At 38.5% G+C, this 22106-nt stretch overlaps 1 protein-coding gene across 1 annotated transcript in view; it reads left to right on the forward strand.

Moving 5' to 3' along the window:
• rerg (RAS-like, estrogen-regulated, growth inhibitor) overlaps positions 1–17010 on the forward strand; it is a 46678-nt gene extending 29668 nt beyond the window's left edge. Inside the window, exons 3-5 of the mRNA XM_086146951.1 lie at positions 6050–6106; positions 11916–11989; positions 14874–17010. Of these exons, the coding sequence (XP_086003077.1) occupies positions 6050–6106; positions 11916–11989; positions 14874–15284 (542 nt within the window). The 3' untranslated portion in view covers positions 15285–17010. The remainder of the gene's footprint in view (positions 1–6049; positions 6107–11915; positions 11990–14873) is intronic.
• The last annotated feature ends 5096 nt before the right edge of the window (positions 17011–22106 follow it).

Genomic DNA, 22106 nt, shown 5'->3' on the forward strand with positions numbered 1-22106 from the left:
GTTATTTCGTCACCTGGGTGTGGTGTCTTTGAATGGGAGAAGCGTCCGTTAGCCAAAATCCTCAGTCAGATTCATCCGTAATACTAGATTCAATACCTCAAAACAATCTGTTAGCGTGAATAGGTTAATCTGTTATTGTAATGGTTTTGTATGGGCCCAAAGGAGTCTGGGCGTAAAAAGAATTTTATCTCCCTTTCACATTTTCTAGGACTAATCCTAGTAAGCCTATTAGCTACAAACTTACAGCTGAGTTTGAATTAGATACTGTGACTTGTTTTACACACTATATTATTTCAAGAATGTGATTTTAAGTATGACATTTTTAAACAGTTATCCAGCTACTCACAGGACCACTGAACTGGCTTTTTGGGCAAGTGGGCTTTTGCTCAAATACATAGGAATACTTCTGCCCAAATTTTTCCAAAAGGTTTTGTTTTGGCTCGCAAACAACTAAAATAATTGTTCTGGGCAGTCATGGAATCATACATGGGAGATGACGTGTTCACTGCTGCCTTGTGGTTTATTACTCTGCTTAATTTAGATGAATGGCGCCTGATCAGTGAGCCGTAATCCAATCCGAAAAGGGACAGAGATGATGAGATGTCTTAACTAGATCTCATTTCTATTTGGCTGTAATGACAGATTGAATATTCTCCCTGATAGTGAGGGAGCTCCCAGCAGCCACTCTTCTGCAAACATATTTCCTTGTAGTGTGAAGTAGCGTTTTTGTCTGTGCAGCAGTGGCCCCAGGGAAAGGCGGTGGTGAAAGGAACTCTGGGAAAGTTCTTAGACTGGAAACAGTGGCCTGACCTTGTGTTCAGGAAGTGGTTTGGGTGCTTTTGTAAATGATTTGTCTGCCTGTTTCCACCATCAGTGTTGTTACTATTTAATGTACAGAGAACCCTCCCACCAAAATATGCACTTACTTCCTCTGAGGAAAAAAAGGGCTCTGAAATATCTCAGTTGAATGCTACGCCGATTGGAGTGGATATCCTTCGTAAATTTTTTAACTTTAACATGTTTACAAAGGTATATGCTCCAGGAATCGTTAAATTTTGGAATAATTTTCTAATTATCTGCCTTTTCTTCTAAACTTCTGAGTGGATTGGTTGGCAATCGTAAATCAATAAATAGCACAAACTGGTGCCGCCCTGCTCCCCACATCACTGTTGATAAGTGGTGGGACTATTGATTTGAAATAAAAATAGCAGACATGTAAAGTGGTAATGAGACTCACTCTGTGACACACTGTGAACAACTTTGGAAGGGTAAATGATTTTTTTACTTTGCGTATTTCGCACTTTTTACCGGATAAGATCTAGACGAGGTCCATACGTAGAATTAATGAGAGGAAAGCACTCGAAATATCTTATTTCAGTTGTTGGTGTTTAACAAGCCTTTTGGGCTGTGCGTAAATTGCTGCTCTCTGTCCACCCGAGCAGCAGCAGAACACTCACCGTCTGAATTTCTCTGGACAGAAATGCTATAAAAACCCCAGAAACTCCTTGTCTGGTTAATGGTTCACCTCTTTTCTATTCACATGAAAATGAAACATGAGTAAAAGTGGGATCATCTTGTGTATTTAACTTGTGTATTTTTTTTGTATTGATCCAAATATCTCACATCAATTTTTCATCTGGACATGCCTGAAATTTAAGGCACAGGGACAACTTACTAGGATAAAGTAGAGTCAGGAAAGCTTCATATATAATATGTTTGAAGGCGAAAAAAGAATTTTCTATCACCACTCCAACTATTTTCAAAGAACTAAGCTTGCTGATAAACTCTATAAAAGCTGGCTTCATTTTGTGCCTTTTTATGACATTTGAGCAGGAATTCAAGTCATTTTAATTACAATCAGAAATTTCTCTTGATCGTTTACTCTTGATTGTTTATGACTATTTTTTGTTTACAACTTTTTTTGCCCTCAATTTAGGAACGACTTCTAATGTGATGATTCTGGATTGAGGCTTCAGTTGGGGTCTTTCAAATCCATGCAACATTCATGTAATTTTCAATTTAATTTTTATAAATACGATATGTAACACTAAAACATTGGTCTGATGCAATCAAAAATGTGTTTTTTTTCTTGTTCCCGCTATTTATTATATAACTTCCACCATGAAAAATTATGGATGTGCTCTGTTGTCACGAGTTGTGGACAAAAGTCAACATTTTCTGATGTATATAAGAAGACACAAATTTTGGTCTGATTTGGAAACAAAATGTAGAAATTTGCAGATGATTACATATTGGAAACAATATGGAGACCTCTCTTGTCCAACAGTTTAACTTAGATTTAGAATTGCATTTTGTTTATATTGTATACTATTATTTATTTATTTATTTTTCAGGAAAAACACTGGCAGCCACTCAGTGACATTTTTATCAGTGGATAACTTAAGTGGATAATTTATGTAGAATGGGTTTTTATTTTATTTTATTTATGTTTTAACCAAACCATTGCAAATAATCAGTCATTCATTCTCCATACTACTTAACCTTGGGGGGCTATTCCAGCTGTCATTGGGTGGGAGGCGGGGATCACCCTGGACCCCAGTCGTCAATCACAGGGCTGCATATTGAGACATGCAACCATTCACAATCTCATTTACAGGTCTGGGAAATTTAGGGGCTCTATTGACTCCACAGCATGTCTTTGGACTGTGGGGAGAAAATATACGCAAATAATGGGAGTACATGCAAACTCCACACAGAATGGGCCCATATCGGGCTCGAACCAGGGACCTGCTGTGAGGCGGGAGATCTAACCATGGCAAATATGTCCTTTATGATATAAAGTTCAGGATAAGGTTAAAGTGAAAGATTTTAGTTCAGGTTGGCTTCATTATCAGATCGCCCCTATGTAGATGTGCTTGTTCCTGATTTTAATGTTTCAGCTGGCAACACATTCAGTGAGATAGTTGTATGTGCTAATACAAATACAATAACTTTCCATTTTTTTGCTTTGTACCTGCTGTGTGATAATTCACCCAGAGCCAGTCTCAACCCCTTGGGTCTTATTAGCACAGCTGGCCTGTATGGCATGACGCAACGTGACATGAACACAATAGGTACATAACTTGACTGCAGCTGCTTTGCACTGGAGAGAACAACATGCTGCCAGTAAAAATGTTTTTTTTCTGGCCACAGGGAACCAAAGAACAACGGGGGTCCGTCTGATGGCCGTTGGGGAAACAGCCAGCAGTCAATAGTCTGCTCAATGAGTAACTGAGAATCAGCTCAGGGCAGGGCCATGAATACTGTTAATTGCTTCTGCTTTGTTTGCAATTAGTCAAACACTCTGCTGCTAATATGATTAGGACACTGAAGTAGCTGTTAGCAAACACCTCCCCAGTGAACCTACTGTATATGGAAATACTGATCGTCTGTAGCTTTGCATCTTTTTAAGGTTGGAGTTAAATCATTTTCGATTATTTATTCAAGAATGTGCCACCCAAATATGTATTTTACTCAGTGACCAGGTGCTAAGTTTGAATGCATTCCAGATATTCAACAATGTGCGCCGCCAACAATATTTTATTAAGTGTATTGCACACTCATGCATCCATCCATATTGAAGTTATTTCAGGATGGAAAACCTCACATCGAAGACTCACTTTCTTTTATCCCTGTACTCCAAAACAGATTTTTCCTCGCACCCAATGTGGTAAGAAATTCATTAAGGGGAACCCACAGTACAACCCTTAAAGTGGGTATTCCCCCTTCTGGTGCATTTATCCAGGACCACAATAAATCTATTAGTGGTGTGTCAAGTTAAGGGATTTTCTCAAGGCAATGCTTTTTTTTTGTTGTTTTTGTATGTGTTTGTTTATTTTCCGTACCGTTATCAGCTTTCCCCTCAGTGAACACAGCGACTCACTGCTTTTGTGGTCTTGTGTGGTAGGTATTATTATTCCCTCAGCAAACTTTTAGAGAATCTGGGCCACAATGTCCATGTTGACACACGTGAACAAAGACTCCTCTTTTCCATGTATACATTTATTCCAGTGGCAGTGAAAAGCAGGAGATACAGTTACCTCTAATGAGAAGAGGACTTCACACCCCATTGGTTGCTCTGTCTACCTGGAATCCAGGCCAGTGTGGAGACACTCCAGTATCCACTTTATTGGGAATTTAGAAGAAAACGTGCCCGGGAAAAAAAAAGTTACACGTCAATCTGCCCTCTCAAGAGTATGACAAATCATCTGTTTTCAGAGCATTTGGGGAATAGCGAAATTTGCATGACACACTCTTTCCTGCATGAAAACACATTCATTGCATTACAAAAGAAAGGGAATGCGCCTTACGGAGGAACCACATAAACGAAATAGGGTGATATATATATTTTTAATTGGTAATATATATGTAAATACATATGATATACACATATTTATTATATATATGTGTGTGTTTATATATATATATATATATCAAAACCCATTGTAATTTTGTGTTAGGCCCGTAAATGTTACATGAAAAGTGTTAAAGGAAGCCTGGCTGTCTACAGGATACTGTGTGTTTTGTGTGCTTTGTTAAATCTATTGTTATGGTTCCTTCAGATAAATAGACTGCTTAAAGAAATGGTGACTTCTGTGCTACCTTCTATGCTTACTCCATGTCTGCAAAATGAAATGTTGAAGTATTTCACCAACAGCATCTTTGTCATCATTAAAACTGTCCTCAGGTTTAGCCAGAGTCCTTTAGGAGTGTAATGAAACATGGCAGACAGAAAATGTCCATTTTTTTTTCTATTGTTTTGTTTCTATTTGTGTAGTTGAGTGTGAAACATCCCCGGATATTGTAGATGTTTTCCCTCTTGAAAAATTACAGCAGTGTGTGTTGACACATGGGCTTGAGAACCTGCCTGGACTCAAGTGGACTACTCGTACCCATTGGAAGTCACTCAGGCACTTAGCAGGTCCTGCAGAATAATGGACTCAAGGTGTGAACATTTGCTCACCGGGTCTGTGCAAAGTGTGGATAACTGATGTGACCACAATGCCACCCACTGTTTTTTTAGTTATTAAGTCATATGAATGTCTAGATTTTAAATCTAAAAGCGACCACTTTTTGATAAGATATGCAAGTATACATACTGTTAACAGATATTATTAACAGGGAAGTATTTACCACCAGGACATAGTAAAAAGTATTTCAAATGTTTTTTTTAATTTTTCACTGATTCCTGAAGGTAATTTCCAGTGAACAAAATGTCATTCATTCAACTCTTCAGACAACACTGCTGAATGGATTAAAATGCATTATGTAGATAAATAATAACTTCTCTGCCATTTGTTCTGTGAATATGCTAAGCTCATTCATGTATTCAATTACATGTTTGCTCCTTCAGTGGTGGAGTTGTACTCAATCTTAGTCTTATTAAAGGTGTCAGTTCAGTATCTGAGATAGCCTATATTTTTATTTTTGCCTTATTGCCATTCAGCCAAACTAGCAATTGCGGGCATGTTAACAATTGCCTGTGTGTTGTGTGAGCATGGATTCAAAATATTTGTTGTATAAGGATATGAAAGAGGTACAATAAGAAGAATGGTTTCATTTCGTTAATTTCCTCAGTGTCCTCTTAAATACCGCTGTTTTTCCAGATTAGTTTGAATATTGCACATTAGTTTCTATCTTCCACATGTTTTTATAGACATGTCATGCAGTCTGGGTTTTGCGCTTGTTGTTTTAACTTGGTGTTGCCCGAGCTTGGTGAACTCTGGTTTAATGATCCAGAACTATTCAGAAAGTTGTTAGCTGGTGTTGTTTATGTGATCTGGCTCTCTGGTTTGTTCTTGGTTGATCAGCTGCGGATGTTGACTTGACATCCATCATAGTTTGTGCAGATTTAGACCTGTAACGGACAGACTTTAGTCTGCTATCGAATAAGAATTGTGGCACTTTATATAGAAGAGATCCACCTGAGACTCATAATGTATGTGGTTAAAGTAATTCTTCATAAATTCATCTCAAGCTCTGACTGACCTTTTCAGTGTTTCTTTGTGTTTTCATATCCTGAACGTATTGTTTGTGTTGCTCTCTTTAGCTCTGGTGGTGAGATTTCTGACCAGACGCTTCATCTGGGAGTATGATCCAACCCTAGGTAAGGAATACCAAAGCAAAAATTCTAATACATTGAAAAAGATTATTGCAACAGTGTCTTGGATAATTGTTACTACTGTTTGTATTGCTGTCCCACTTCTGTAGTAAATCTAGTCCTGCAGATCAGGAACAATATCTTCTTGTCTTTCAGCTTTGGACTGTAATGGCTATGTTTTATGCCCAAGACAAATGGCAAGAAAGACTAAAGCTATTATTTCTAGTATTTTCTGCACTGTACAACATTTATAAAATACAGAGACCTACCGAAATTGAACTGTTTGCTTGAAAAACACAAAACAATGTATTTCCGCAAGTTCAAGACTCAGTGTTATTTTCGAGGCAATTTAGATTCCTTTTTTAGTATTGTTGGAACAGTGGTACATGAACTAAATTAATTGTTGACATAATCTTTATAGAACACAGCAAAATTAAACTTGATCTTACATAACTTCTGTTTTTTATTCTCTTTGTCGATGAAATTATAGGGCTCAGGCAATGAAAGCCATTTTCATCATTCCCCACAGGCTATTTTCTGTTCTGGTGTTTCCATGTTTCAATTCTGAATGAAACTAATGTGAATAAAAGCTCAAAATGATCTTCTATTGTACCATAGTTAACTTATGGTGACCTGAAGAGAAACTGTAAAGGTACCTTCTCTGAATTCTCAACTATCACTCCCACACTTTCAGAGGTGTTGTATCATGTTTTGAGTTAGTGTGTTAGAGGAGACACTCTCGAGGTCAGCGTCATCTCAGATCTGACAAAAGGAATGAATCCCTCGGAATAAATCCGGAAGTGAGAGGCGATAGAAAAGATAGAATAGAACTTTATTAATCTTGAGGGAAATTATTTTGCCAGAAGGCTCCAACATTGAGAAGAAGAAGAAGAAGAAGAAGAAGAAGAAGAAGAAGAAGAAGAAGAAGAAGAAGAAGAAGAAGAAGAAGAAGAAGAAGAAGAAGAAGAAGAATTACGTAGATTCACTGAAAACATGAAATGTATTTTATTGCTGTCAGGTTTCCTCCTTGCAGGAAGGGGAGGAGTTATATAGTGTGATGGCCATAGGTAAGGAAGAACCTCTGCTGTTCTGTGGCGCTCTTTGGTGGTCTCAGTCTATGTCTGAAAGTGATCTGGTAGGTCTTCAGTACATCATGCAAGGGGTGAGAGGCGTTGTCCCTGATACAGAGCAGCTTCTTCAGCATCCTCCTCTCAGACACCTCAACTAAAGGGTCCAATTCAACTCCCAGGAGGGAGACAGCTTTCCTGATGAGCTTTTTAGTCTGTTAGCGTCAACTGCCTTCAGCCTACTGCGCCAGCACACTACAGCGTAGGAGATGACGCTGGATACCATTGTGTGAAAAAGCATCTGCAGCATGGCTCTGCAGATGTTGAAAGACCTGAATCTCCTGAGATAGAACAGGCCTTTCTTGTATACGGCATCTGTGTTTTTAGTCCAGTCTAGTTAGTTGATGGCGCTCCCTGTCACTCCCCCGTCACCTTAGAGGTTGACTTGGAGAAGTGTTACTATGTATAACCTCCAACAATTTATCCTTCATCACCGCTGTCAGCCTTGCAGCCCAACATCTCACTCTTCTTAGTATACTTCAAGCGCAATCCAGCAGTCAATTGGATAACATTAAATGCTGACCATCAAGATACTTTGCTGTACTGCCGGAATAAAGTGACAGGGAACCTCTTCAAATTGTCGGTGGTGTTGATGATTATTAGGGTGGTGATGTACTCATGGGGCACTCAGGCTTATCCAGTATCTCCACAGGGCAGTTTATATGGAAACTCATATACTGCTCAGCATCACATTGGAGTGCTATGACCAGCTTTCAGCACTTGTCTGAAGATTTATGATAATAACAATCTAAGAGCCAATTTGTATTTTGCTGCTTAATACATGGCTGTACTTTAAAGCAGAGCCATAGCCTCTTAAAAGCAATCAATCCCTCTTCTTTTCCCCTGCCATTCTTTTTCTTTTTTTACATACCCCGCAACAGTAACATCCTAGATTGTTACACTTTATATTTCCAAGAATTTTGAATAAGCCAGATTTACCCCCCCCCCCCCAATAAAAAAATGAACAAGGGAGCTTTAAAGGATTCCTTGGTTACCATGAGGGCTGACGTCACAACCAGGACAATGGCTGAAGTGGGATTTGAGATAACAGTGCCATTAGGGGGTTCTCAGCTCACTCATACCGCAGGATAAAATTACCCTTGAAGACGATGACATATTATTAAAATCCTTTTACGGTTATATCCTGAATGTAGGGGATGTGCATGTTGAGTGCTGCTCTGAAATCCACAATTATTTCAAGAACATGACAGGAACAGCTGCTATCTTTGCATCGGTGTCCATTGATCCATGCACCTCCATGTTATATATCTATTAATCAGGCTCTCTGGTGATTTTCCACTCATAGAAATTCTTGCTGCCTGTCCTTTCAGTACAGTACATGCTTGTGCTGCGCAGACCTTTGTTTTGGAGAAGTTCATTTCAACCGCAGACCAATGCCAGCTGATTTAACTGATTAGCATGCTTTCAAATAAATGGAGGCATGACATGAAAATCAACAAGTACAGTTACTCTGGCTTGTTCAGATTCAGAAGAACAGGGAAAACTTTTTGTCCACTTTGGCTTTTGCAACACCATTTTGAAAGACAAGCTCCTGTGTCCGGGAGGAAAATTCAAGACAAGTTTTCCCTCAGCTAAATGCTCTTCTCAACCACCTTGCGCGGAAATAGTATATGACTACGCTAGGAAAGTTATTGAATACCACAATAAAACCAGGTCAATTGTTTGATGGAGGTACTTGACAGAATTCACCAGATATAGAGATTTCCAGCAATCACGTAAAAAACCAAGGTGATTATTGAAATGTTGAAATCACTGTTATTGCCGCTGTAAAAAAGCCAAGACTTGAACTCCAGTCTCCTCTGGGAGGTAACTTTGAGCTGCAGCTGCTGTAGCTTTAAGTTGTCACTCCATCACATTGAGCAGATTGCATTTTGGAATTATTTTTTAGGGGGAAATAAAAGATTCTCCTCACAGACCTCTTAAAAAAGGTGAAAATAAAGATACAGTAGTTTCTGAGAGCCAGCATAGGCAAGCAGTTTTTCCAAATGTAACACTAATAGTGCCATGGAAGGAAAAGCATTTGTGTCTTACTGAGACCTTTAGATTTAAATAAGAGGTTCGGTAAATCCTGCCATCGTGACTCATCACTAAGTCTTAGACACAAACCAAGGAGGTTGTCATGGATGGATTGGGTGCAGTTTGCAGCAGCCAGAGTGATGGCTCCTGAAATAACTCATCCCACGGGTCGCAGTGAGATTCTGATTTCACTCCTCAGAGATGCTCCCTGTGCCTCCAGCCAAACTGCAGCCATAAATCCCCATGCTACTTCCACCTCTGGCTCTATGTGACATTTCATTGACGTCACAGGATGCTGTTTATGCCCCTGAGAGGTGAAGCACCTGGGACATTGCAGGGTAATGATGCAAAAACTGATCTGCTATTTTTCTCTCTCTTCTCTGGGAATCAGAAAATGTTTTTGACACTGTCTATGTCATTGCTGCTGTCAATTGAAGACCTTACCTGGAAAAAAAAATCAATAAATCCTGAAATGGATACACTAAAATGCAGGTATTGCTTGTAGGTGTCTGTTAAAACAATCAATTACTCTACACAAGTTGACTCTGTCCAAACACATTGCAAGGTATGTGGTGCTTCTGCATCTGTAGTTACATTTACATAACTAATAATCCAAACGTTTATTATATAAACCAGAATCAAATGTATTTTTCCCCAAAGTCCAGCAAATTATTGTATAATTGATGCATTGTTAAAAAAGAAGAAAGACCAGCTCATACATGTTTACTTTAGATAACATATTCCTTCAATAGTTCTAAAGTGGGAAGATTCACATATTACAGTTCAAATCCACCCAAGGCTATTTCTCATATTTCTAATGCCAGTTTATATGTATATATATGTAAAAAAACATTGATAGAGTACCTTGGATTTTTGACTTCCTAAGTTAAAGTCATTATCAACATTAGTTGCTTGGGGGGGAAGTTTTTTCCACGCTCTGTCATTTAGCCTTGACAGCACGGCGTAAACCAATGAATCCGCAAACAAACTCAGCAAACCATTGTCAGTATCAAATAAAGACCAATTATGTAACTGCATGACTTGTCTCGCACCTTTTACCGGAAACTTGTTATGTTGATATATATTGAGAAAATTGAAGGAAAGACAATCGCCAAACCTTTCTTCAATAAAGTGCAGTCAGGACATGTTTTTTACATTTTTCCTTGACACCTGTCAAGTGTGTACTTGATTTACTGTGTTGAAAGAAAAAGAAAGTGACACTAAATTGAAAATCATAGCAAATATCCAACCTGAAGTTTTTGTATGATCCAGGATCAGTTCAGTGATTTTCTGTATTGATTTCTTCACCTACTGTTTCCCTCACTTGCACCGTGTGTTCAAACAACATACTTTTACAAAAGCTGCATGTATTAGGAAATGTCAGCACGGCAGGCAGGACTTCAGTCACAAACGTAAAACGTGACAAGAGACTCAGAAAGTTATAAGCTTAGATAAAGTGGTGGCCTAAACCCTTGTCCAGTAGGATCAATTTCTTTACTGAGCAGGATTTCAGGGGTTTCCAATCCCTCTGTAGGCTGTTTACACAGATGTGTTTTTTACAAGGGGGGCAATTGAGTCAGATAACTCCTGTGTTATTCAGGGTACAACAAGAGGTCACAGTCATAGTTCACTCCTGTGTTCTTTTGCCAGGAATAAAAATCTTTTATCCTGCTTCTCAAATGAGCAGGAGGTGATTCTCAGGTCAGTGAAGGAGCAACCAAGAATGTCTAACCACCTGCTGAAAGACATACTGTAGCCCTGAGAAACTTTAATTCCTAGAATAAAATGGAAAAACAATAGTTAATTTTCAATGTAGCTGGTATCAGTGTACATCTGTATTTTGGATTTTGGAGATACTGGTGATTCAAAACCACCCTGATAATAGATGAGAAGAAGCAGTGAGGCACCGCGCTTGCTTCAGTGAGACTGTGGCATCCTCCTGGGGAGGGAGTTTACAAGCGAACTTCTGGGTGGTTGAGTCTCGGCCCCTGAGGCCTGGCTGGGCAGAGCCTGCATTAAAAAACTTTGAGCCATCAACCTGTTGTTTCACCGCCGGTAAGGACGGACATTTGTGTTGGGTCCTGTGTATCTTGGGCGTCAGACAAAGATGGCAACCACAGCCCCTTGGCTGTATTTTAGACTAAAATGTTTGCATTGGAAACCAGTATTGACCCTTCAGCTGTACTTTGCACTGGTTTTAAGATGAAGCAATTATCAGCCTCCTTTAGCCAACTGTTAAGCCTCTGCCATTTTTAAAACTTTAAGTACTATGTAACCAGTCATTGTCTATTATGGGCATGTAATAGTTGTGTTTTAGTAGCTGTTAAGCATGTTTTAGGATCTATTAGTATAACTTAACCACTCATTGTCCCTTCTCAACTTCTTCTATCCAACTACCTAACATCTGTTAACTATTTTAGGTGTTTTTACCATTCAATGGTGGTAATAGCAGACAGAGTCACCACTTCAGCGATAATGACTTCTGTTGAAATAGCAGCAAATATGTGCCCCACTGTACAGTGACATTTAAAATCCTTTCAACAGCTGTGTCACTCCCTTGTTGTTGAGATTTTATTTTGAGGATGAGTCACTGGGATTATAATTTCTTTTCAACTTGCTCCAATTTTTGTTGATTTGTGTTTTGCTCACAGAATCCACATATCGCCATCAAGCCAATATTGATGATGAGGTTGTTTCCATGGATATTCTGGACACAGCAGGGCAGGTGAGACAATTATCCCTTTGTCTGCAGGCCTGTCTGCTCTTAAAACATTTGTATGTACTATGTAGAGATCCTACACAATATTCTCACCAGCATCTGCAATTGTTCTCTGCACAGAAGGGAGCAGGTTTTATTAGAACTGAATCACTCACTTATACGCCATTACTACTTCCAAAGACGTAATGGTGGTGAAACCAATTGTTTTAGTATTTTGGTTCCGTTTTATACTACTGAAAACCACCAATAAGCATAATCTAAAAAAAAAAGGCTTTTTAACCTGGAATTTCAGTGATTCATTCATTGAGTCACAGATATAATGAGTGTCACGGATACAATGTCTTGTAACTTAATTTACTGTCAAGAATTTATGTCTAGTGACGGTCGTTGCCATGGTTCTATCAGGTTTAGGCGTACAAATTGAAAAAAAAAAAAGAGGAAATATCTTAACTGGGGTTAAAGATGTTAATCTGTCAACCTATTTTTTTTTCACATTTGTATCTGTCAGATGAACTATGTCTGGATAAAATATATGTGGATGTTAAGAATTTCTGGTGTGCAGAAATGTCTAATTCCCTCACATTAGTCAGAGGCTACAGGTGACCCTGTGTTTACCTGAAAACACCTCTTCCAAGAAAGTTCCATAACATTTGTCTAAAGCAACAGAGCCTCAGATATCTTGACTTGAATTTACCATTAATGTCAAGCTTTAAAAACACTGGGCCGCGTGCTTTGCCGAAGGAACTCAGTCACATATTTCTTTGAAACTTCTCTGCCTGTAAAACAAAGGCCCCTTTCAAGATATACCTGCCAAACATTTGTTTCAGTAAGTGCAAGAAGAGTTTATTCAGATTAAATAAGTGCAGTTGGGTTCTCTCTGTAAGCTGAGGTAAGTCGATCTTTATGTCTGATAAACAGATTGTCTTATTACTAGGGTTCAAATTATATGGGCTGTAATTAAATGAGTATCCCATCGGTACATCTATAATAATACTTAAAATCCTGAGTAGCTAAGATAAAGTAAATTTGACAACACTTATGAAATTACATTTAGATAACAAATGACGTTTTTTTCATAGTTTCCATGTAACCAGCCTTCTTTCCTCCGCTACCTTGTCATCATTATTTGACCATCTTTATGCAAGGGGACAATGACTTACAAAAATGTTGTTTAGTCATTTTATCTCATCATGAGAAGCCAAAAGAGAAACATACACTGCTATCTTATTAGTTTGTCATCCCTTTTCAGTTAACGTCAAGATATTTTGCAAAAGTTTCCAGACTATGCTGAATTTTAATGTTAGATCTCTCTCCCATCTTGAGGGAAAACAACTCTGATTGTATCAAGAATTGTGCTAGCACTTTCAAGATTTGTAGAAGTGGCGTCTTCTCGATACCTCGTAAATTCCCAGTTCAAAAGGCGGTCGGATATACAAACGGCCAAACTCTTTCCTCTGTCCTCTGGAGGAATGCTGCTCTTTTTAAGCTTCCTCATCCAGTCACCGCGAGCCCTGAATCCATATGCCTCCCTTTGGTGAGATTAGAATTTAAAGGCTGCCACACGACCAGTTAAGTCCTGTCACAAAAGGCCAGCTTTGAATGATTTAAAATGATCCAATCAGTTGCAGATGTCTGTGTGCTCACACAACTCATATGGTTAGAGTTCCTGTTGAAGTAGGTGTGTGAGAAAGCAGAGAGACATATTGTCCAGTCTTTTGGGGTAAAGGTTTTGGGCAATAGCTTCTCAGTAATGTGTAACATAGACACGTCGATAGCGGTGCGTGGCTTAAAGCTGACCGGTCATATGTCTTCAGTGTTCAAATGCAAAAAGACAGCTGGCATGAAACTAAGAGACTTTCAGTATCATTGATGATTTCTCTTTGACAAGTGGAATAATTTACCATATTATTTTGATCATTTTTTCTCACAGCAAGAGATTAGAAAAGTGATAAAAATGATATGCACTGTATGATAAATATGAAGCTGCTTGTTAAACATCAGTACTTATGGGTTCCTTAAAAGCTCACTTTTTGTTTTTTTTAATTTCAGTGAGTGCAAAAAAGAACTTGAAGACATCACTGCTTCATGATAAAAACAAACCATTTGATAACAAAGTAGAAATTCTTGTTTTTCTCATTTTTGTTAACTTTGATATAACAGCAACCAATATCCCTTTGGAGACATTGGTTTTTTTAACATTTGCACTGGCTAGTCCTGTAATTTAATACCTCGGCCCATAATAAATTCAATACTTGTCAAATTTCAGGATCCATTTTATATTAGATGCCCAGATGTCACTGCTTTTTGCATTTACAGTGATTTATTTTAAACATCTGACTGATAGTTTGATAAAAATTTTAATGTCATGACACAAAATTGTCCCAAAATCCTGTGACCCTTTAAGTGTGTCCTGAATGTTTGCCTTCAAGGCGTGACACACAAATGCATCTAAGGATGTATACATTTCAATTTTGGTTTCTTTTAAGTATACAACTTCTGTGTATCTCTCAAATTACTGTAAACATTAAGCCAGTCCGCCAATGGGAAGCTTGATAGATCATCTTGTGGGTTTATTTCCCTGGTTTGGTCCCGTTAGCTAATTTACCATTTTTAAGGAAATCCGTTGGTCACCATTTTCTACTGTAATTGTTTAACTATAAGCCAATAATTATCTGCGGCTAGCATGAGCTCTCTTGCCATGAATCAGGATTAAAAAAAAGGTTATAATTCAACTTAAATATTGAACAGTAGAAGTAGCACTGATCCTTTTGTTTATCTTTTTATTTAAATGTTTAGAGATGATTTTGTGTCAAATTTTTGGTGTATTTTATGAAATGCTGAACTACCAATTTTTTTAAAAAAAGTTTCTTCTCTCTTGGTTTCATTTTAGGAGGACAACCAGCAGAGGGAAGGTCATATGCGATGGGGAGATGGCTTTGTCATCGTGTATGACATCACAGATCGGGGAAGTTTTGAGGACGTGGCTCCGATACGGAGCCTACTAGAGGAAGTGAAAAAACCGAAAAACGTTCCTCTGGTACTCGTCGGGAACAAGTCTGACCTGGACCACGTACGGCAGGTTGGCACAGAGGAGGGCGAGCGGCTGGCAGCCGAAATGGCTTGTGCCTTCTATGAGTGTTCAGCCTGTGCCGACGAGGGCGGCGCGGTGGCCGAGGCTTTCCATGAGCTCTGTCGTGAAGTGAGGCGTCGCAAGGCCATGCAAGGCAAAGCAAGACGCCGCAGTTCCACCACACATGTCAAACAGGCCATCAACAAAATGCTGACCAAGATTAGCAGCTAGGGAAGAGCCTTGGTGCTGTAAGAAATGAACAATAATAAAAAAAAAATAAATGAAAGCCTTGTCTTGGGGGCAGTTGTGGCTCGATTGGTAGGGCTTGCGTCCCTCCAGTTGGTAGGTTTGATCCCTGGTTCCTCCTGTCTGCATGCTGAGGTTTCCTTGGACAAGACACTGTATCCCCAGTTGCTCCTCCCAATGTCCTGGTTAGAGCCTTGCATGGCAGCTCTGCAGCCATGGGTGTGGGTGTGTGGGTGTGTGGGTGTGTGTGTGAACAGGCCAATGTGAAATCCAGTGTAAAGTGCTTTGATACTGCAAGGTATTGAAACAGATATGTCAATGGGGACCATTTACGATTGTAAATTTCTCAACCAATTTTGACTCCTTAATGGAAAAACATCTAGAATGTGCTTTTTGTTTTTGCTTTTTTTTTTCACCCCCCCCTTAAAAGGTTCCAAGTGCAATATTTCTCCGTCTGGAAGAAATTAAATCGTCGCTTCAGCAAAAGCGCCTTAATAATCTCAGCTCACATAGATCAAAAAATAAAAAGGACCAGGTGAAGCATGAGACATGCCAGGATGAATGAGTAACATTCTGACCCTTTTGCTTTTATCCTCTCATCAGACTATGTTTGAGACAATTGGTCAGCCAGTGCACAGTTTGACAAAATTTAAACTTGCCTAGTTCAGATCCAAGCATTAATGACAACAAACAAGGACATATATAATGTCTACTGTGTTTGTGGATGTAATGTGTGTCTGCCCACATTTGTGTATTTGTCCTGTCTACAGGGGACAAAGAAACTAAAATCTGCCCTTTAAACTGTAGATGCAACCCCCTGATGATATCATGTTGGACTTCATGTTCTCTAAGTCCCTATATTTGTGCTGGACAAACTCCCTCAAAACCTTTTGGTAAAAATTTGACACCTGAAAAGTCATGGCAGAACCCCTTATAAAGGGAAGCGGTCACCCACCGCATGAACATTGCAGGAATGTTGTTCTTGGCTATAATGGTAATAATGTAAACTACATGGTGTATGATATAGTATATTTCCTAAAGTACTGCTGCTGTGTCTAAGGAGATAGATTTATTAGTGGAGAATACTGTCAATGCTCATTTCCTTCTGTATGTCATCAGCCTCTGATTGAAAAAAAAAGAGCTGTGGACTTCTAATTAAAGTAAGATGTATTACTCGTTAATTATCAATCAGTGAGTCCATATGTTTAGTCAAAATTAATTTCAAATGTCACTGCTGCTTGAAATATTTCATCCTTGCATCTATTAAAAATGTTAAATTATGATTGGTGTCCTTGAGCAAGCTCACGAAATGCCACATTAACATGGCAGTGGATTCAGACTTCTACTTAATTTACAATCCCTAAAAATAATTTGTAATACATTCACAAGTTAAAATGTTATCATGTACCCCGTTTACATTTCAAATTGTTCTATTACAATATCTTGTCATAAGATAGTAACTGTCATCCATTGGAACCCTTTTTGAAAGCCACAGAACATGTTTTTTGATATGTTTGATAACCAAAGACAAGTTTACTTTTCAATAAGTGGGTTTGCCAAATGGTAACTTTCAATCTTTTTTTTTTTTTTTTTTAATATACGCATTGTGTGGATGTTCGTCACTGTTCTACGCCTGGACTGTCGCTGAGATGCAAATGATGAAAGTAATCAATATGCATGTTTGACATTAAACAGAAGAAAAAGAAACAAACACTGATGAAATATTGGGCTGGGGGTTTTGCTTGTCTTTTAATGTGTAATAGTATCGTCACTATTTGCATTTGTCATATAGGTTCAATATCGGTTGTCCCTTTGTGTCCACTTATACAAAACTAACAGAACACAAAATACTTATTGTCAACTTTATCTAGATATTTGGTCCCAAAGTCTTTGGAATGTGGTTACAATGACTTTTCATGTAACTGTCTCTAAATAATTCACACATATTGTATTTGGGACGATGAGTGGACATCGGTTAGCCGGTTTGCTACTGATCTTGCCTGGATTTATTGTTTTATTCCAATTCAGGAATGTACCTGCTTTTATTTTGTAATGTAAGCTTTCTTTTTCAACAGTTTGCCAAACAGTGTTTTCTTGAATTGTTTTTGAAGTAATTTGAAAGTGGCATGTCAAAATTAGTTTTTTCTTTAAAGTAAAAAAAAAAAATCAGCCAACGGCAGCCAAAAAAATTGAATTACGTAAAACCTAAAAAAAAAAAATCACCTAAAACTGGAAAAAATCAGCTAAAAATGCTTACATGTCTGACATGACTAAGAATAAAATAACAGCATACCTTAAATCCATTTCACCTAAAGTTTAACTGGGTTTGATGTGTTCATTTTTATTTGTTTTTTCAAAAAAAAACTCATGCAAAGATGCCACATTCTCACTGGTGTCATTCTGGATCATTTTTAACGAACAAAGCAGGTTTGTTTTGCAAGTGATTCGTTTTACTCCAGTTGACTCAGACGTAAGAATTGTCTCTTGGGTGTGAGTCAGTAAAATACTGCGAGGATTCACAGGCAAGTGAGTAGATTCTTCAGGGGTTCTTTTCTGATTTCTCATTGTTAGTCTAATGAGGCCTGAAATGGATACCTCTTGAATTAAATGCTCCATATCTCTGCAAGGTGGCCAAAATATTCAAACTAGGGTCAGCCACTTCTGATAGACTGCTAAAGAAGGAAGCCTCCTAGTAAATACAAGGCTTCAAATAGAATGCTGAGTCAGGGAGAGGACATAAAAACAAAGCTTTTTTGGTGTGGGTGTAGCAGAGAGGAGTGGCGCAACTATCCAGCAGATAATTACTAGAGCCAAAGATCCCATTATAACCATGGCAACAAGCCACTACACTCCTCATCCCGAGCAGTGGGAGCCTGGTTAAAGTTTTATTTTGATTTTGCATTTTATATACTGTACTTTTGCTTTGGTTCGAATCCGAAAGTAGGAACAGCCGGAGGTGGTAAGCTGTTACCATGATGAGGATGATACAGTCTTGTCTTGCCTCTGCTGCAGTGGCAGGCAGCTGAGCAGATCAATCACTTCTTATCACCCTCCAGTTGTTTTCAAAGTCATCTGAGCTCAGATCCTTCAACTGCAGGGTCACACTGCAGATGTCATTCCCCAGGAAACCAGCGGTCTCATTGGCCCCGGACGCCCTCTGACATCCCAGGTGTGTTTCTCACCATGATTCATCTTTTGCAATATGTGTCTAAAAAAACCCTCATTAATACATTATTGGTGCCAAGATATAAATTGAAAGATACATCACAAGAACATGTAAAGGATACCAATTCATTTAAAATCTGTTTATACTGGGCGCACAACTCAATTATTTTAAGAAGAGGGACACACTCGATCCTGGTCAGGCAAATCCGTCATTTGGCTGGTCTTAAGGCTCATAAAACTACTAAAACATTGATTGCTTACAATATCTTTGGCATTAGAAAAAAATGTGGCACTATGTTTGACTATAGATGCTGCACACTTTGAGGTTTGAATGCGTTAAAGTTTGCGTTAAAGAAATCAGTACATTTTAATATCTAGTAGCAAAACAGTTTTACTAACAAGAATAGCAAAGCCCTATATTTGCAGGAACCAACCGCCACCCCAACCTGCCTCTTGGTGTGGACTCCCATTGTGATGGGAATAACTGCTGGGAACATGTGTCTTGACCCCGAAAAAATCATTCATCATGTTTTTGGTGCTGCAAAGTGAAGTTTCACACATTATATGGCCAAACCACATAAAATGCTATGAAGAGAACCTGATTTTTTGTTCCCATTTTAAATGGAAGTAACATTTTCATCCCTTCGATACACTTCTCGAGAAGTGTATCAAAATAAAAGCAAGGTCTTAAAATGGACCCCACAAATGAAATTTGTACAATTTGTAGCTTCATCTATGTTTTCATGGATAAGTATCAACCTGTACAGTGAAAAACGCATTTTTGTTTGCATTTTTCCCCTACAGACTTACTAGAATTCCTGCTTTGGTGATTATGAAATTAGAGAGAAAAACACTGGCCTTCAAATTTCACGTTAAGAGGATGTTTGCAAGTATTTGTATTTTTTTCACCTCATTCAGAAACTATAGACTGACATCTATTTTTATTTATGTATTTATTTATTTATTTTTCTTGTAGCCATGTTTTTGAGTTCCAGGAAGCACAAGAAAGATGCAGGGAGCACAGAAGGCTTACTGGTCACCTGATGGTTAAGTGACCTCGACAAAAATACTGAAGTAAGAAGTGAAGTGAGTGAGCTGAAATACCAAGGCCTATCGCAGCTGTGGGTGAGATCAGTGAAAATTCACAAATGATTCATAGGAGAACAAACTCTTCTGTCATCTTAACACAATTCTGCAATCCTAATTCAAATTACTTCCTAATAGATAGACTACATGAGCAATTATTTGCTAAGTTGTATTATTGAGGATTAAGAATAAGAATAAGAACAACTTTATTTATCCCGAAGGAAATTGTTGTGCCAGAGTTTCAAGTAAAACATAACAATAATAGATAATAGTAGGAAGGAGGGAGAATAAGAAATACGAATAAAATATAAAGTGTTGAAGTTAAGGCTATAAAGTGCTATAAAGCTATAAAATTATTTTGTTATTGTACAACTACAGTGCTCTTGGTCAGTCCAAAATGTTAACAAACCCCCAAACCTAAACATTCAAGTAGTAAAAGTGAAGTTTTGGCTTTCGTAAGACAATATCTATACGTACACCATTATTAGGCAAGTAGTTGGTGTGAGAGAGGAGGATACAGAGAATAGGGTTCGATGGAGAAAGTTGATTTGCTCTTGCGACCCCTGAAGGGAAAAGCCAAAAGACGAAGAAGATTAGAGTGCAGAATTTTTATGCAACTAAAGATCCATCTAGCTCATCTTTAATAATTCCTGCCCATACCAGTACACCAGTACACCACCTCCACCTTGCTGGCGTCTGAGTTTAAGTGAAACTTTGTGTTTATTTCTGACCCGATCACAAGCCCATCCATCTGATCCGTCAAGAGTCACTCACATCTCATCAGTCCACTAAACCTTTGAAAAATCTGTCTTCAGATACTTCTTGGCCCATTCTTCACGTTTCAACTTAGGTGTTCAGAGGTGGTCAGGTTTCAGCCTTTCATACGTTGCCTATGTCACTGAGAACTGAACGCCTCATACTTCTTGATACACCAGGTAGGTTGCAGTTGTGGAATATGGCAGCAGGGGAGGATAAAAGGTTCCTGGTGGCTTCATGTTTGATTCTTTTCAAATCTTTGGCGGTTAATTTGCATATTTTCTTTTCAACACATTTCTTGCTACCCTGTTGACCATTTGCTAAAAAACATTTGATGGTTCTGTGATCACGCCCCAATATCTTATATAGTTCAAGAGTGCTGCATCTCTCTGAAAGACGTTTTACTATTTTTGACTTTTCAGAGTCAGTTAAATCTCTTTTTTGGCCTAGAATCTGCCTAGAATCTGCCTAATAATTATGCATACCTTGATATTGGGGAATTGATCTCCTTAGGCCACAACCTCCCTCATTACATAAATGCACATTACCTCATATGCATTAAATCCAAGAAGCATTCAAGTTTATACAGCTTGGAGTTGGAAATTATGGATAAACATGATAATATAGTCAAAATAATCACTTTCCTAATAATTGGGCACACAATGTAAGCAATAGTTTACTTTCGTTATCTTGAACATGTTACAAACTAGTTGTTCGTGTGAACCGTTGATCACACAAGAACTTGAGACGCAGCGACATGGAATACACCTTTGTGAAAATATTTACATATCTCTCAAAATTAATGTACAAATGTAACCTTTAGTTATATCATAGAAAGGTTTAAAACTTGACTTATAACTTTACAAATAAAGCAGACAGAAGTGTACAGGCCTACTGTTTCAATTATTTCAGCCAGTTAATTCAAGGTTTAAATACATATGAGGTGGGTTGAACAGGATGCAATAATCTACTTGGTCATTTGTAGAGTAATTAACGATTTTCTAGTTGCAAATAAGAACCTAAATAGTATAAAAAATTCCAAGTCAAAGAATTTATGTGTTTAATGTCGGCAAATGAAAAACGTTAAAATTTTCAGTAGTTATTTCGTATCAGAACCCCCAAAGCAGTCACCACTCAAAAAAGGCACCACCACTTTTATCACCTGGGCAAACATTTAAATAAGATTATGTCTGAAACAGTGCTCTTCAAAAAAGCATGGACGAGTGGGAGGCATACCTATTAAAAACGGTATGTGAGTGTGTGTGTGCTTGCATGCGTGGGAGTTCTCTTTTCAAGGAGTTGTTGACGAGTTCTGTGACGCGTGAGCCCACTGTGGAACATTTCACGGTACAAATATATGCGCAGTGAGCAAGCCTGGCCGGAAACGGTGCTTTACAGTTAGAAGGCTCAGGGAGTTGGACTCTTCTCGGGAGGAAAGACTGATGGGAGTTTCCGGTTTTCGATGACGTAGCCATGACAACACACGTTGAGATCACGCGGCGTGGTGTCAGTGAGGAGGAGGTAGTGAAGGTGTCTGAGGTTCTGGGAGCTTAGTGAGGATGACAGGAGTCTCAGATTAGCTTCTTCTTAAGTTTTATTCATTCTTTTTACCATTATCCAATGAAAGTAGACTAGAGAGGCGATGTAAATGATATCCACTGTTTGTTCTGGTGGCGAGTCTCCCATGTCACCTCACGACTTCCTATGTCTGCTTGTGTCTCCTTGGCTTGTCAGTTGACTTTGAGGAGTCAGGAGATTATGCTAATAAGATAAAATTTGTCTAAATGATCAGCCAAACAA

This window comes from Fistularia commersonii, chromosome 5, assembly GCF_037954325.1.
Source record: "Fistularia commersonii isolate RoL2024-O1a breed Wild chromosome 5, RoL_Fcom_v1.0, whole genome shotgun sequence".
NCBI lineage: Eukaryota > Metazoa > Chordata > Actinopteri > Syngnathiformes > Fistulariidae > Fistularia > Fistularia commersonii.